Source organism: Callorhinus ursinus, unplaced genomic scaffold (genome assembly GCF_003265705.2).
Source record: "Callorhinus ursinus isolate GAN/ISIS: 27379988/994484 unplaced genomic scaffold, GSC_fseal_2.0 scaffold34, whole genome shotgun sequence".
Lineage (NCBI taxonomy): Eukaryota > Metazoa > Chordata > Mammalia > Carnivora > Otariidae > Callorhinus > Callorhinus ursinus.
Genome location: NW_027397096.1, coordinates 163,046 through 180,758, shown reverse-complemented (window position 1 = coordinate 180,758; position 17,713 = coordinate 163,046). Strand labels below are relative to the sequence as shown.

At 51.8% G+C, this 17,713-nt stretch overlaps 1 protein-coding gene across 1 annotated transcript in view; it reads left to right on the top strand.

The window, feature by feature from the left end:
* The window catches only part of LOC112808301 (rap1 GTPase-activating protein 2-like), a 129,216-nt gene that overhangs the window by 72,960 nt on the left and 38,543 nt on the right, over nucleotides 1-17,713 (top strand). Inside the window, exon 3 of the mRNA XM_025851345.2 lies at nucleotides 4,011-4,095. Coding sequence (XP_025707130.1) covers nucleotides 4,011-4,095 — 85 coding nt within the window. The remainder of the gene's footprint in view (nucleotides 1-4,010; nucleotides 4,096-17,713) is intronic.

The following is a 17,713-nucleotide window of genomic DNA, read 5'->3' as shown; positions in this document are numbered from 1 at the left end:
AGTGGCACTGAGCCCCCCAGTTCTTCCTCTGTCTTCACACCAGCTGGTGGCCCGGCTGGGCCTGGCTGTCCCTGGGAAGGTGGCTCCCGCACACGAAGGTTGTAAGGGCGGGGGCAGGACGTGGTGGAGCCCAGCTGACCATGGCAGGGGTGGTGAGGCGCGAGCGGGGGGTTCTGTTGTCTTTGTTTTTGGTCCTCTGATGACAAAGGCACCAGTCAAATCGAATTGAGGGGCAACCTTAACGGCCTCTTAACTTGATTACATCTCCTAGTAAGGACATATTCACGGGTACTGGAGGTTAGGACTTCAACTATCTTTTTTGGGGACATGATTCATAATAGGCAGTTGGCTCTTAATTAAGTACCTTTGACTTCTAGGAGTTGAGAATGGGGTTGGAGCAGTGTGTCCTGTCCCCTCCCACAGGTGCCCCTCAAAGCCATCGGTGTACCAAGGCGGGGTAGGTCTGTGACCAAGGGCCCATGTGTACTGAGTCCTGCTGTTTTCGAGGGCAGCAGTCTTGCCTTCTGTCCACCCTGGCACCCCATCTGGAGTCTTGGCCAGAGCCCTAGAACAAGCACGAAGCCACTAGCCACTGGTGCTCATTCCTGCTGCAGTACCTTCCAGGCTCCAGACACCAATCCGGAAATCCTTCTGGCTGGAAGACACCTTGTGCCCCCACTGAATTGTCCTCACCACTCTCTGGTGACTGGTCCCAGGAGCTTATGCCGGCATCCAGGGAAAACAGGCTGGTGCAGGGAAGCGGGGCTCAGCCTAGGAGGGGTTGGGTGCGGGGCCCTTTGCCTGAGACTCAGGGGCCTTGGCTAGTAATCGCATCTGCTTTGGTCCCATGGGAGTGGACATCTTGCACCTTATGGCCAGAAGCAGACAGCGTGACTCTGTGTATGAGCGTCCCTACACCAGTGATAGTAAAAATCTGCCGGGGCGCCTGGGTGGCTCAGATGGTTGGGCGTCTGCCTTCAGCTCAGGTCATGATCCCAGCGTCCTGGGATCGAGTCCCGCGTCGCGCTCCCTGCTCCTTGGGAGCCTGCTTCTCCCTCTGCCTCTCTCTCTCTCTCTCTCTCTCTGTCTTTCATGAATAAATAAATAAAATCTTTAAAAAAAAAAAATCTGCCAACATTGCCCTCCTCTAGGATTCGTGTCCCTACAAATCAGGACTGCGGTCAGGCAAGTGTGCCACAGCTCTCATCCTGTAGACTTTGGGCAGGGGGCTTGCCTCCTGCCCTCTCCCTGCCTGCTTCTTTCTCCTTGGCTCCCGGCCTCTGAGGGGAGCTGTCCTCATCCATCCTCACCTCAGGGGACCTGAGGGTGGTGCCCCCATCCCTGCTCATCCTTCCACCCCTCCCTTTCCCTTATCATGGCTCTCAGGGACTGGCCCGTTGACGGGGAGCAGTATCTGCTTGGGAGAGGGCCGAGTGGCCGGAGGGGGCGAGCCTGTGCTGGGATCCAGCTCCATGGGGTCCACAGGCAGGAGAGGGCCAGAACAGCTCGGCTGGACCCTGCACTGGCCCAGGGCCATCAATGGAAGGGGAGGTGGTGGCTCTCGACTAAGAGGTAGAAGGAGCCTCATTCATTCCTTTGTGTGTGAGTGTGTGCACATCTGCATGAGTCGTGGCCCTGCTGGTTCTTGTGCGAGTTATAGTCTGGACCCAGAGGGGGGTACCCCCCTCTTCCCCGCCCTGCATGAGAGCTAGGTCCAGGAAGACATGAAGAAAAAGACAGATGGAGGATCAAAAAGGGGGATTGGCAGGTTGAGGTTAATGGGGGTCATATGGATCCTCTTCGAAGCCAGATGTTCACGCAGCCTCCTTACCTGGTTGCCTAGAGGACAATGAGGCATGGTCCGCTGCAGGGGTAGGCAAGGGTCATGCCAGGGTACGCAGGGCCCCACAGCATCTGGTCTGGTTTCTTTCAGGTTGGGCTGCCCTGTGGGCTAAGGGGAGCCAGGCTGGGGTGGTGTCTGGCTCTCAGGGCAAGGGCTTCTTCTGGAAAGGCAGAGGGCGGGGCTCTGTAGGGAGGGTGGGCTTCTCTCATGAAGGAGGCCTGGGGTTGGGCTTGTCATTCCTGTTGGCAAGATGTGGGCTAGAAAGTATAGAAGCATTCTCTTGAGGTGGCAGTGGGGGTCCTTTGGACATTGAAATAGGACCCAGGTGTCAGACTGACTCGGCTGCTTCAGGGTGGGGCTTTGGAGAAGGAAGCAGTTGCAAAGTTCGGAGCCTTGGCGGCTCAGCCTGGTCTTGGGCTCTTGATACTGTTACCCTCGCCTCTCCCTGCTGTCCCAGGAGATAGCCAGGGCATGTCCAGGACACCAGAGGCCCTTGTCTGGGGCTCCCCCAAGTTCTGCCCAGCTGGCCCTGTTGCGTAACCATTGCTCCAAAGGCTTATCTCACTGCCAGCATCCTGCCTGGTGATCGGACTGCAAGCTAGCACTGCCTGGTCACCAGCGAGGGCCAGATGGAAAGTGGGGAGAATGTGAGAGCAGTGAACTTGTTGCTGTCATGTTGTCATGGTGACACGACTCTGTTGAGCTGCTTCTCCACGGTCCTAGCCCACATGGACTAAAATAAGTCCTACCTGCAGCTTACACAGCAGGCAGCCCCATCCTCTCAAGGTCGGCTCTCCGGCCACGGGGTATGCGCGTGTGCGTGTGCGCGCTCATAGGGGCAAAGGGGAGCCAGGAAGGATGACTCACAAACGCTTATATCCCTCTTCTGTCTCTTTTTTTTTTTTGGTCCTGAATTCAAATGTATTTCGAAATACATCTACCGAATGTATAGCTGTATTTTAGTAACCTCTATAATTTTGACAAATGAAAATGCTTAAAGATAAATGGTAACTGCTACAGTTTCAGGGCCTAATTATTTTCCACTGTGTCACTGCGGTAAAACAGTTACGCTTATTTTGATGCCTTTCAACATTTGTCCGCGCCCCTGAGGCCTGTGGCTGTTGTGGGTCCCCTGTCTTTAGAGCGGCGGTTCTCAGACTGCACTGTGCATCAGAAGCAGCTGGAGGGATTGTAAAACCCAGATTCCTAGGCCCCACGGCTGAGACTCTGGTGTGCACCTGAGCATTTGCATTTCTCACAAGTTCCCAGGTGATGCTGATGTGGCTGGTACAGGAACTGCATGTGGAATAGCCCCGGGGAGCTCAGTCGATTAGGCGTTCAACTCTTGATTTTGGCTCAGGTCATGATCTCAGGGTTGTGAGATCAAGCCCCAGGTCTGGCTCTGCGCTCAGCGGGGAGTCTGCTGGAGATTCTCTCTCCCTCTCCCTCTGCCCCTGCCTCTGCTTGCACACACACTCTCTCTCCCTCAAATAAATAAACAAAAAATGAAATAAGGGTGCCTGGGTGGCTCAGTCAGTTAAGTGTTTGCCTTCGGCTCAGGTCACAATCCTGGGGTCCTGGGATCGAGCCCCACATTGGGCTCCCTGCTCAGCGGGGAGCCTGCTTCTCCCTCTGCCTCCCTCACCCTGCTCGTGTTCTCTCTCTCTCTCTCTCTCTCTCATTCACTCTCTCTGTCTTTCTCTCGAATGAATAAATAAAATCTTAAAAAAAATAAAAGGTATTTTCTGACTACACTGGACTGTGCTATGCTTTTGTTTTTTTTTAAAGATTTTATTTATTTATTTGACACAGAGACACAGCGAGAGAGGGAACACAAGCAGGGGGAGTGGGAGAGGGAGAAGCAGGCTTCCCGCAGAGGAGGGAGCCCAATGTGGGGCTCGATACCAGGACCCTGGGATCATGACCTGAGCCGAAGGCAGATGCTTAACGACTGAGCCACCCAGGCACCCCTGGACTGTGCTAGGTTTTAAAATGAAACAAAATAAAGTGTAGAACACCCCAGCAGAGAGTGCAGTACAGTCTGGTGTTGCACGATGTGTGTTAGAGCGTGTGTCCCCGTGCCCACTCCTGTAGGCGGGGAGAGGCGATGGCTAGGCAGGCCCTCACTGACCTCTGACCTCTTCCATATTCTGTGGCCTCTTCACAGGAAGCAGGAGCTGGCCAACAGCCCGGACGTGACCTTCCCAGACCGGCCGCTGTCCCCCCCTCTCACTGCACCTCCCACTATGAAGGTAAGAGGCCTAGAGTTGGGCAGTGGGGGGGCGGTGGCTGTCCTTTTGGCCAGTGGGTGCCACAGAGTGCCCCGACACCTCAGGAGGCAGGGTCTACCTTAGCTCACCAGTGCAGGAGGACAGTGTGACTGAGGCTTGGGGGTGTCAGAGGCCGAATGAGGCCTTGGGGGGCTGTGGGGTCGAGCACAAGGGGCCCAGGCAGGAGGGAGTGAGGACACTCAGAGTGCAGCCTGCTGTCTTCACTTGGTCTTAGCCAAAAGGCTGAGAAGGGATTGCGGCCTGGTGTCTTTTTTTTTTTTTTTTTTTAAGGGGCTACTGCCCAGGAGGGCTGCCTGGTGCCGGGGTTGGGGAAGGCGGGTCCTGTGGGGCGGCACCCTCCTGGGACTTGGGTGGCACTTGCATGCTGCGCTACCTGCCTCTGGCCCCCCTGGGCTGGCCCTGTCACCCCAATCCGTGTGGGAGACTTGCTCTGGAGCTTCTGGGGGTCAGTAAATCTTTCCTATTAGCACTTCGTTCACAAGTCTCCTTCCTGGGAGACTACCTCCCAGAACCCTGGGCCCAGCCTGCTCATTCCTGGAAAGGAGCTGAGGCAACTGCACCCTCCCCCCACTGATAGCTCCCTTCAGCTATCAGTGCCCCCTGACAGGATGGTCAAAGGCCCGAGCTGGCTCTCAGGGAGGACTTTAGCTCAGCCAGTATTCCTGCCTAGGCAGCAATGCATGATGCTCCTTCCCTCCCTCCCTCCTTCCCTCTCACAGTGTGCCAGGTGAGGACTAGCTTCTTGAGTCATCTGAGGGGACATCTAGGCCACCCTCCATCTCTGTCCTGGGGCTTTGCTAGGAGATGACTCACAGGGAAATAATTATGCATCTCTCCCCTCTTGCTCTCTGTTGTACCCCCACTCTCCTCATCTGGTCTGTTGGAAAATGATCCCCCCCCCAAAGGAATTAGATAAAAGCCACCTTTCCGTTATCCCATATTGAATGCCCACCGTGCAGAGAGTTGTGTGGTGTGCATCAAGGGGGAATATCATGGAATGACAGCCAGAGCCTGCCCTGGTTGGATTAGGAGTTCAGGAGTTGGTGGGGCGCAGGGCTGACCGTGGACAGCTCTGCTTTCCTCCTGGTGGAGTATCCAGGGGCATTGAAAGGCAGAGCACCTCCATCAGCCTAACCCCAGTGCAGGCACCTGAGCCAGGTGCTGGGTGGTTTGTTTGCAGAGGGTAATGCTGAGAAGCACGTCACCATTCTGCGTTTCAGCCCCTTGGTCTGCAGAGTTGGATGTGGGATGCTTGTCACTGTGCTCATGGGTGGTGGGAGTTTGCAGGGAGAACCCTGGAAGTCTCCTAGGAGGAGTCACTGAGTTCTCTTGGCAGGCTTCCCTTACCCACATGCTCAATTATTTCATTCAACAGCCAGTACTTGCTTGAATGTTGTATTCGTCAGGACTCTTGGTTATGTGACGGAAACATAACTCACTTTGGCTGAAGCATAGAACAGAATTTATTGCTTTGTAATGGCAAGTGTAGACTCTAGGCATGGCTACATCTATGAGATCTGTCTCTTCCCATCTCTCTTCTGTGTTGGTTTCATTCTTTGTCAAGCTCTGTCTCTGTGGTGGCAAGAGGGTGACAGTAGCTCCTACCTGCTAAGTAACTTCAGTGGAAAGAAGAGTATCTTTCCCCCAGTACTTCTTCTTCTTTTTTTTTTTTTTGAAATTTTTTCTTTAAATTTTTTCTTGTTATGTTAATCACCATACATTACATCATTAGTTTGTGATGTAGTGTTCCATGATTCATTGTTTGTGCATAACGCAGAACGTGCCCTCTTTAATACCCATCACCAGGCTAACCCATCCCCCCACCCCCTCCCCTCTAGAACCCTCAGTTTGTTTTTCAGAGTCCATCGTCCACCTGCCTAGTCCTGAAGCAGTCATTGTGGCCAGAGAGGTGGGGGCTCTGATTGGCCACACCTGGTCTCAGGCCCACTTATCTAAGCCCAAAGAACTGAGAGTGGGAGAGGGGTGGTTCCTCAAAGGAACATTGAGGTGTCATTAGGAGAAGAAGATGGGGAGATGGATGCAGGGCAGGTACAAACAGCTTTCTACCACAAGTGCTGGCCCTGTGCCAGGCCCGGTGCTGAGTGAACATGGTGTCATGGTCCCTGCTGTCCTGGAGCTTGTCATCTAGCTGGGGGGGGCGGGCGGGGGGTGAAAGTTGAATAACTAACTTGAAGATGAAGGATGGACAGTTAGGTGTGATGAACGTTCCAAAGGAGAAGCCCAGCATAGCTCAGGGACAATATAAGGGGTGTGTGTGCGGGAATTGAACCTAACCTTGGAGAGAGTCAGGCAGGACTTCTTAGGAAATGATGTGGAAGCTGAGCTCTGGCAGTTGAGTAGGACCTTGTTGGCAAAGGTGCAGTCAGGGTGGACGAGAGTGTTCTAGATGCTTTCTACTCAAAGGGAGGCCAAGGGACCAGCAGGCCCTGCATCATTTGGGAGCTCCTTAGAAGGGCAGAATCTCGGGATAGGTACACAGACATAGTGCTGCAGGCTCCGTGAGCCCCTGGAGCAAGAGAGAGGAGGCAGACGCTTAACGACTGAGCCACCCAGGCACCCCTTATTTTTTACTTTTTATTTTTTTTTAAGATTTTATTTATTTATTTGACAGAGAGAGAGAGAGAGAGAGAGACAGAGTGAGAGGGAACACGAGCAGGGGCAGAGGCAGAGGGAGAAGCAGGCTTCCTGCCGAGCAGGGAGACCGATGCGGGGCTTGATTCCAGGACCCTGGGATCATGACCTGAGCCGAAGGCAGACGCTTAACGACTGAGCCACCCAGGCGCCCCTATTTTTTACTTTTTAAAAAATTTAATCTGAGAACATTTTTTTTACGTGGAAGTACAGTTGACACAATGTTACATTAGTTTCCGGTGTACAACACAGTGACTGGACAAGTCTGTACGTTCTGCTCCGCTCGCCCCAGTGTAGCTGCCATCTGTCACAGAACACCGCTGTTACAGTATCACTGACTCTCTTCCCTGTGCTCGGCCTTTTACCCCGTGCCTTCGTCCTTCCAGAACTGGAAGCCCGTGCCCCCTGGTCCCCTGCACCCACTCTGCCCATCCCTTCCACCTACACCCTTAGAAGTTTTGTTAAAGATTTTGGACTTTATCCTAACTAAGGGCATTGTTGTCTTTGAAGATTTTAGTCAGAGCAGTAGCCAAATGAAGGGACTTTTGGAAAAACTCACCCTGGCTCTTGGGTGGAGAGTTTGTGGGAGGTGCAGAGTGGAAAGTGAGGGAGGGGTTGGGAGGTCACTGAGGGGGTCCGGTGCAGGGGTGGGGAGGGGACAATGGTGGCCTGACTCTGAGGGGTCTATGCGCTTGTTTGGAAGTGGTCAGAGCTCTGATGTCTTAGGAGGTAGACTAATGAGATAGGAGGATTTGGGGAGAGGTAGGAGGCAAGAGTGGCCCTGGGTTTGGAACCACCGGTAAATGGTACAGCTGTTCTTTGAGATGGGGGACCCCAAGGGAGGATGAGGGCTGAAGTTGTAAGTGCCTTGGTGTGCGTGCTTGAGACACAAATAGGGGTGTCAGTGAGCTGCTGAGTATTTGGGGGCCAGACTCAGAAGAGGGTACGCACTGGAGGTAGTAATCGAGCCATTCTTCTAGAGGTGGGCGTTAAAGCTTGGGGTGGAGGGCTGGGCCAGGGGCAGTGAGCACTCCAGGAGAGGGTGGAGTGAGAAGAGGAGAGATTCCTGGGGTGGCACCCTGAGGGGCTCCCTGAGGGGCAGAGGGTGATGTGGGCGAGGCTGGAGACTGGGTGGGAGGAGCATTTCTCGAAGGGAGACCGGGCAGCCGTGTCAGCTGCGGCTGAGGGGCCAAGTATGGTGCGGAGTGCGCCGCGGCCTGGTAACCGTTCTGGGGAGGGAAGAGGGGGCAGCAGATGGGGGTGGGCTGAGGAGTGAGTGGAAATGTTGAAAGGAGGGAGCCAGGACGGTGCGTGGATATAGGAGGAAGGGGTGCTGGTCAGGAATCTGCAGAATAAGTAAGAGATTGTTAGTTAACACAGGGATTCTTTCAAACCATTATTTATGACCGTCCACTGGGTACCCGAGTCTACTCTGTTCTGGCCGGCACAGGGCCCGCCGGGCTGTCGGGGGTAAGGCTGGCCTGACTGGAACTCTGGGCAGGCTCAGAGCAGAGCAGCAACCTATTGGGTGGCTTTCCTGTCCAAAGCCCCAAGGCCAAGGTCAGAGCTGAGGACTCAGAGGAAGATATGAGGGGTCACCCTGAAGGCTCACAGTGGGGTTGGCGCCCTTCTGTGGCCGGTGTTGGGGGTCAGTGTGTACGTGTGTGTGTACCTGGACTCAGGGGTCTCTTTATGACTGTTGTTCGGGCTTATTTGGTGGCAAAGACTTAGCCGTGGCTCTGGTTAGGAGGCTGTGGCTAGCATATTTTTTGTCCTTTGGCAAAGCAAACCGACTCATATGGTTAAAACCACAATCCTCCTGCCAGCCTGCTCATCAGAGAGGGGGCGTCCCTTTTGTGACTGCATTTACCAAGTCCTGTTGCTGGTCATCTCTCACTGCCCTGCACCAAGCTCCTTGTGGGCAGCGACTCTCCTAGTCTGTGGCTTGGGTGGGTCCTGGTGGATGTTGATGGTGTGTGGACTGTCTGGGACATGCAGGTTGGAGAAGCCTGTGCTTGATCTTCTACCTCTCTGGTTTTGCTTGCATCCTATATCCTGGCTGACCCTCTATTTCCAGGTAATACTTTTCTAAATTAAGCCCCTAGCCATGTATTCTTTTTTTTTTTTTCTGCTTAAAATATATTTTATTCTTTTTTTTAAATAATTTTTTGTTATGTTAATCACCATACATTACATCATTAGTTTTTGATGTGTTCCATGATTCATTGTTTGTGCATAACACCCAGTGCTCCACGCAGAATGTGCCCCCTTTAATACCCATCACCAGGCTAACCCGTCCCCCCACCCCCCTCCCCTCTAGAACCCTCAGTTTGTTTTTCTGAGTCCATCGTCTCTCATGGTTGGTCTTCCCCTCCTCTGATTTACTCCCCTTCATTCTTCCCCTCCTGCTATCTTCTTCTTTTTTTTTCTTAACATATATTGCATTATTTGTTTCAGAAGTACAGATCCGTGATTCATCATCTTGTACACTTCACAGCGCTCACCATAGCACATACTCTCCCCAATGTCTATCACCCAGGCACTCCATCCCTCCCACCCCCCACCACTCCAGCAACCCTCAGTTTGTTTCCTGAGATTAAGAATTCCTCATATCAGTGAGGTCATAGGATACATGTCTTTCTCTGATTGACTTATTTCACTCCGCATAACACCCTCCAGTTCCATCCACGTCGTTGCAAATTAGCCATGTATTCTTCAACATGTGGACGGAAACTCCCTCTTTTCTCATCAGTCGTAGGTGGGGTCTCTACCTGTGTGGACCTAGGCTCCCACTCGTGATGTCGGGCTCCAGGGTGGGACCAGGCCTCTGCTTTGCTGATCTCCCGAGCTCCCCAGGTTATTTATTGCACAGTGATGTCTGAGCTATCCAGGGTGAAAGCTGGCCTCTCTCCAGGGTCTCTGGCTTTGGTGGTTCTGCAGCACTGCCCCAACCCTAACCCCAGCATCTGGGCAGTGGGGGCAGGGCTCACCTGGTTCCCTCCGCAGTGCAGGCTTGGGGCAGGGCTCGCAGGCCTCCGCCTTGGGTGGATTAGCTTGGGAGTCACACAATGTCAGGGAAGGATGATTAATTTCTTTTATAGATAAATTGGATGGGAAATTGGACTCACCTAAGGTCCTCCTGAAAATAGTAGTGTTCCCCCTATGGTCAGTATAGTAAGTTCAGTTCTCACACCCAACCAGTTTTGGTAAAGTGCTCCTCTCATCCCGCTCCTCACAGCCAGGACAGCCCCTCCTCTGGTTGCTTCTCCCACCAGGAAGGGACTGCCGGAGCAGAGGGAGCCTGCAGTCCCCCAAGAACCTCCTCAACCCAGGCTCCTGCCCCCGCACTGAGCACCTGATACAACTGGTCTTTGCTTCCCCTCCCCTGCCCCTTTGCTGTTTGTGTTGTTCAGGGGGATTTTTTTTTTTTTTTCCTAACATGAAGCTGAGAAAAAGCAACCAAAGAGATGCTAAGCAGATGGGCTGAATGAGAGCCCAGTTCCAGCCAGAACTCACACTGTGGATGGTGCAGGGTGGGCTGGGAGAGGGGTTTGGGGCTGTCTCCCTGGGAATGCTGTGGATTGTTTCCAGGTCCACATTTTTTATGATCTGGTTTTCATGCCCAGATGGATCAATAGGCATTTAGAGAGGGCCAACTGTGTGTGCCCAGCATTGCGGTGGGCTCTGTGGGGTCAAACCGAGGCCACAGTCCTCACCCCTTAAAGAGCCTGCTGTCTACAGGGGGCCTTAACTGAACAGAAGAAACCATATGGCTCGGCATGTGACGAGCTCAAATGTGTCATGTGGGCTTTTCAGTGGAGTGAGGATGGCTTCTTGGGGAGGCGGTGTGGGGCGGACAGAAGGGCCCTGATGGCAAGTGCGGGGGTGGGCTAACCCCCTGGGACTGACCTGAGACAACCACCTTTCTGGGCCTTGTGAAGTGAAGGGGTTGGGGTTGACCCTCCTGATTCTCTCCCAGCTCACAGTGAGTGTGCAGGGCATTTCGTTGAAGGTGACAATGCTTGGGCTTGTTCTGACCTTGACCTGAACTGTCATATTCGTCTCTGGATCCCCACCAGGCTTGCGGTGGCCTGGTCAGCTGGGAGGCGACCCTTGCTCAGTCTGCTCCATCCCCCTTTGTGCGAGTCTGAGGGCGGCTCCGCTCAGACCTTCTTTATCCCCCTTCGTGACAGTCTGAGGGCAGTCCCTCTCAGATCTTTTTTCCAGAAGAAGATAATGGGGGCCTGGGGTTCCCGCTGTGGGGATGAGCAGGAAGTCTTGTTCCTGCATTGTTCCTTCGGTACTCAGCTCTTCATGACTCACTCATGCCCTCAAAACCCTCAGGGGTAGGTCAGGCAGGTGTATATGTCTCCAGATGCTAGGGAAGAAAATGGGGTCTGAGGAGCTTGTCTTCTGTACCTTCTTCATTCCCTTTGGGCCGAGCTGTGCACGTGTCCTCCTCCCACTCCCCAGGCCACCAGTTGCCCATCAGCCTCGCTCTTCCTGGGGAGGGGCTGGGCTTTCCTTTCCAGCTTAAAGCTCAGCCTCAGGCCCGATGCCAGCTCTCAGGTTTGTTCCTGGTTCCAGCCTCCTCTCTTCTGTCCATGCTGGGAAGGGAGGCTGCCCCCTTCCGTCAGGGTTGAGTGGAGGGTGTATTGGCCCCCCTGAGATCTACCCGTTCTGTTTGGACAAGGTGAGGAGGTATTTGTGAGAAGGATGTTGGGGACTTTCTTGGGGCAGGAAGGGCTCAAGGACATAGCAGGAAGGTTTGGTTTCCCTCTCTTCAGGAAAGCCCTGGAGAGCAACATGAGAGTCAGGACAAATACTTGTTCCCTCATTACCACCACTGCACAGGTTCTCTTGGTAACACTGGGCCCTGGGAGAGTCGTCCCTGTTCTTCACGCAGACCCCTGTTTATGTCACCTGTCCAGATGTTGTCCCCTTGGCAGCTACCTCCCAGGAGCTCCAGGACAGGGCAGACATGAGGAAGGGCTTGCCTGCATCTGGATCTGTGGGGGTGCACCTGGGAGGCTTTAAGAACATGGCCATATCTAAGTGTGCACCCCCTGCCTGAAGCTGCCCCTCATGTGTACATATCTGCACATGTGTGTCTTCCCTGATTTTGTTCATGCTTTCAGGCCAACTAGCTTACACTTCTTGCAAATCACCTCAGATGTAACTGCTTTTCAGAAAAGTTAGTTACATTCAAATGCATAAATCTTAACTGTATGCTTTCATGAATGGATACATTCATGCGACCCTACTCTGATTCAGGTGTAGGACATCTCTGTCTCCCCAGAATGTTCCACTGTGTCCTTTTCTAGTCAACTTCCCCCACCTCCACTGCCCTCTGCCACAGAAGCAGCTGGTGCTCTGATTTTTTTTTTTCCACTCTTAATTTGTTTCGCCTATTTTAGAATTTAATTTGAAAGGAATCATGTAGTACGTACTCCTTCGTGTCCAGCTCGGCATAACGTCTGTGGGACTTGCCCATGCTGCTGAGTGGGTTAGTAGTGTGTTCCTTTCCATTGCCATTGTGTGAATGCACCACAGTTCGTTCATTCTCCTGTCGAGGGACATTTGGGTTATTTCCAATTTGGCTGTAACAACTAGCCAGATGCTGCGAACAATCTGATTTGTTTTGTGTCGTTGTTTTTGTTTTTTGGAGATGTGTTTTTATTTCTCTTAGGTAAATACCTAGAATGAAACTTCTGGGTCAACGGGTAGGTGAATTTTTTTTTAATTTTTTTATTGTTATGTTAATCACCATATATTACATCATTTGTTTTGGTGTAGTGTTCCATGATTCATTGTTTGTTCATAACACCCAGTGCTCCATGCAGAATGTGCCCTCTTTAATACCCATCACCAGGCCAACCCATCCCCTCACCCTCCTCCCCTCTAGAAACCTCAGTTTGTTTTTCAGAGTCCATTATCTCTCATGGTTCGTCTCCCCCTCTGACTTACTCCCCTTCATTCTTCCTCTCCTGCTATCTTCTTCTTTTTCTTTTTTCTTAAAATATGTTGCGTTATTTGTTTCAGAAGTACAGATCTGTGATTCAACAGTCTTGCACAATTCACAGCGCTCACCATAGCACATACCCTCCCCAATGTCTATCACCCAGCCACCCCATCCCTCCCACCCCCCACCACTCCAGCAACCCTCAGTTTGTTTCCTGAGATTAAGAATTCCTCACTGATATGAGGTCATATTATACACGTCTTTCTCTGATTGACTTATTTCACTCAGCATAACACCCTCCAGTTCCATCCACGTCGTTGCAAATGGCAAGATCTCCTTCCTTTTGATGGCTGCATAATATTCCATTGTGTATATATACCAGATCTTCTTTATCCATTCATCTGTCGATGGGCATCTTGGCTCTTTCCACAGTTTGGCTATTGTGGACATTGCTGCTATAAACATTGGGGTGCACGTACCCCTTCGGGTCCCTACATTTGTATCTTTGGGGTAAATAACGGGTAGGTGAATTTTAACTTCATAGGGAACTGCCGATCGCCACATGGCGGTACCATTTCCCTCGCTGCTGGCAACGCTGGGAGAAGGGTGACGGCTCCACATCCTTGCCGCGCTTGCCCTTGTCAGTCTGTGTCGATTTAGCCTCTTGAGTGGGCCTTCAGGGGCATTTCATGTGGTGGTTTTAATTGGCATTTTTCTGATGACTAATGATGTTGAACAGTTTTTCACATGCTTGTTGACCATTTTATAGTTCCTTTTGCCCCTCCTTCCCCTTTAGAATCGTCTGTCGTCTTGTAGGCATTCTTTACATAGTCTGGATACAAATTCATCCTTTTCTTAACAGTGTCTTTGATGAGCAGAAGTTTTGGTTTTGATGACGTCTGACTTTTCATTTTATTGTCTGCTGCTTTCTCTGTCCTAAGAAGTCCGTGCTCACTCCATACCACAAGAATTCCTTCCGTGTTTTCTTCTAGAAGCTCTGTAGTGTTAGCTGTGGGTCTAAGATCCATCTCAATTTAGTTGCCTGTGGCAGGATATAGGAATCGAGGTCTATTCATTCCCATGTAGATATCCAGTCACTGGAAAGACTTTGAGTTGCTTTAGTGCTTTACTCACAAGTGCACGGGCCGTAGAAGTGTGTTTGTGTGGGTATTTCCACGAGCCATGGTGTTTCTCTGGATGTGGGATGGCCCAGACGTGACTCCATCCTCCTGCTGCCCCCCCCCCCCGCCCCGCGGAGGTCAGTAATTGATCACAGCACTCTTTCCCCTGACCTTGTATGTGGTCTCAGAACCCTCCCCACCAAAGCACTGCAGGCAACCACTGCCAGGCCTTCGGAGTTGATGTTTGAGATGAATTACTTCTGGCATCTCTGACTGCAGTTGTCAGAAGAGGTTAAGTTATTTGCTCAAGGTCCCACAGCTGGCGAGTGCAGAGCCAGGATTCGGACTCAAGTCTGTCTGTGTGACTCTAAGAGCCTGTGCTGTCTTAAACACCACTCCACGCTCTTGCGTGTGAATCATTGGCACGTGTTACTTAATCTCCCTGACCCTAATTTCTTTACCTGTGGGATAGGGACAGCGGCCGCCTGACCTGGAGGAGGGGCTGTGAGGAGTAGTGGAGTAATCCATGAAGTAGCTAGTGGAGTGCCTAGCACATAGTAGGTGGGGAATAATTGGTTGTGATAATAGATGATGATTTTTTTAAATATTTTATTTTTAAGTAATCTCCACACCCAATGTTGGACTCAAACGCACAACCCCGAGATGAAGAGTCATACACGCCACTGGCTGAGCCAGCCAGGCGCTCCTGATAATGATGATAATTTTGACAACGATGATGAGGATGATGATGATGATGATGATGATGATGCGGTTCTTGCCCTTGAGAAATGTGTAGTCAAGACTTCTTTCTAGGGAACTGGGAACCACCAGCACATGAGAGTCCCTGATGTGCTCCCATGTAGCCTTGGGATCCTCGCCTTCTGAGCTCGGAGGCATCAGAGGGGAGCCCTACTTCCTCGACATAGCTAATTGAAGCCTAAGCCACAGGCCTTGGCCTGGCCATGTGGACTACTTGAGCCTTGTTCCTTCTCTCCCCTGTGTGGGGGGAACAGCCAGGCTTCCAGAATGCTTTCTCTGGGAACCCTCTTCCCCTCTTCTTTGATTCTCTAGCGCATTCCGCCTTTCCTTCTGCCAGGCCACATGGTCTCCCCCACTGTGGAGGCTAATCCCATTCCTTTGACCTGGACTCGGACCCCTTTGATGTTTTTTTTTCAAAAATGTGAAGCAATATTGAGTAGTAGTTAAGAACAGTTTCAGGAGCCAGTCTGCCTGGGCTTATTCTGGTTTTAACACTTCCTTGCTGTGTGAGTTTCTCTGTGCCTCAGTTTCCTCATTGGTAGGATAGAGATGTAAGAGAACTTGCCTCCCAATCAAGTGGTTGTGATGGGGGCTGATTGAGGTGATGTATGTTTATTACTTAGAGGCCTGTAGCATGTGCTGCAGAAATGTTAGTCGTTATGATTCCTCCATAGGATTGCAGGGCTTAGAGAGAAAGTCTAGAAGGAGATATACTGATTTTTCTGTTGTTAATATAGTTTCTCCTGATTTCTGGCCCTGTCTGGTGCCCATGGTTGAGGTGCCTCTCCCTGTCCAATGAACAAAATTGAAATCGCATTTTGTGTGATTGGCCCCACCTGAGCCCTGGGTCTCAGACGCCGAACCCTGCCTGATAAATGTGGGTGACAGTGAGGGTACTGGAAAAAGGCCCAAACCAAGGGTCCTGCCCCTGGGGAAGGGGTCTTCAGGGAGGGAGCATCCCTCTGGATCATGTTCCCGTCTCCTGTAGTTGGGCTGCCCAGAGCCAGTCAAGGGTCTCAGGTGACGCTGGTTCCCATGGTGGCACAAAGCACCTGCAAGGCCAGCATCTGCATAAAGGATTTTGGGATTGGACTAAGTGTAGACCTGGGCAGTTCAGGGCCTTGGAGAGTCCAGGGTTGGCTTTGGAATGCATTTCATGATCTGTTTGTCCCTGTCGGGAGTGTCCTCCCTAATTCCTTTTGCCTGTGGCTAATATTAAAATGAGCCTCTGCTTCTAGACAGGTCTTGTGCCCTGGTAGAACAGTTGACGTTCCAGAATCTCCTTGGGGACGCTCCCTTCACTGCTCCAGCCCTAGTCATGCCTCCTGCCTTTGAGGGCTTGACCAGCTGTCCTGCCCCCAACTTAGTGCCTGCTTCTATGACATCCCTGCTTATTTTGGGTCCTGCCTCCTGTGATGAATGTGTGGGACAGAACCCTGGGCCTGGGCCTGGAATTTCATAACTGTGTGACATTGTGCAGTTCAGTGATCTATGAACTTCAGTTCCTTCATTTATAGACTGAGCCCAGCCGTAGGGTTGCTGTGAGGATTACAGAAGGAAATGGGTGAGTGATGGCTTCATAGAACACATGCACGTATTATATGTATTGGTATGTAACGGACACTAGTGGTTATTATTGTGGGGAATGAGCTAAATGCTTGTGGGGAGGTTTCCTTGATAATCCCACTCTTCTTTTCTTGTGGCTGCCATAGATCTGTCCTCACAGAGAGTGGCCCAGGAGGGGGTCCTGCCGGATTCCATGCCCCACCTTCCTCCCCCTGCACCCATGCCTGTGTGTCCTTCCCCTGACACTTGAGCCCAGTGTGTCCGGCGCTTGGGAGGGGGCAGTGGATGGTGGGTTCTTTCCTTGTTCCTGCAGCGGTATTATCCCCACAGTTATGAGTCCAAGCAGCTATCTCCCATGTGTCCCTCTCCTCTTGGCTTCCCCCGCTGGACCCCTGGCAGATTCTCTGCTCCTAGCTGAGTGTGGAGATGGAGTTTCAGGCCTTGACGTATATATTCCTTACTTGGGGCTGCGGTAACAAAACCCCACAAGCTTGGTGGCTGAAAACAACAGCAATTTACTCTTCTGCGGTTCTGGAGGCCAGAAGTCTGAGATCAAGGTGTTGGTAGGGCTGTGCTCCCTCCAGAGGCACTAGGGGAGGAGGATCCTTGCTTCTTCCAGCTTCTGGAATTTCCAGGCATTCCTTTGGCTTGGGGCGGTATGACTCCACTCTGTCTTCACGTGGCCTTCTCTTCTCTGTGGCTGGCTCTGCTCTGTGGGTCTTTTATCGGGACACTTATCATTGGATTTAGGGCCCACCTGGGTAACCTAGGGTGATTTTGTCTTGAGGTCCTTAAGTTAATTACATCTACCTTTGAGGGCTTGACCAGCTGTCCTGCCCCCAACGGGGCAACAGGAAAATAAGGTGACGCTCACAGGTTCCTGGATGCGGATATATCTTTTGGGGGGCTACCATTTAACCTGTGATAGGGTGTGGGTTGCCCTCTCCGGGAGCTCCTGATGGGAGCTTATGAGGCCCAGAAACTCTGTAAGCACCTGCTCACCCCTTTGTAGTCAGACGTCATCCAAATGTGATTGGAGGGGTGTGTGTTGGGGGGGTGGGGGCAGGGTGTTACGGGGGCAGGGCCGGGAGAGACTGGCTCAGTGCAGCCCCAGCACTGTCCTGAGGGGGGCAGGGTGTGTTCTTGCTGCCATACGGCCTGGTACCTTAGGGGCCCAGAGTAGGGGCTTTATAAATATTTAGTGGTCAGTGCTTAATAAATATTCTTGACAGGTGATTATGAATCTTCAATGATTAATCCAGCCTTGAGAATGTGGCACTGAACAAAAAAAGCCCAGCATTTTCTTGGAGAATTTTCATAAGAGCTTTCTGCAAGTAAATGACAAGCAACAAAAAGCAAACTATTTTTTAAAATAATTTTTTATTGTTATGTTAATCACCATACATTACATCATTAGTTTTTGATGTAGTGTTCCATGATTCATTGTTTGTGCATAACACCCAGTGCTCCACGCAGAATGTGCCCTCTTTAATACCCATCACCAGGCTAACCCATCCCC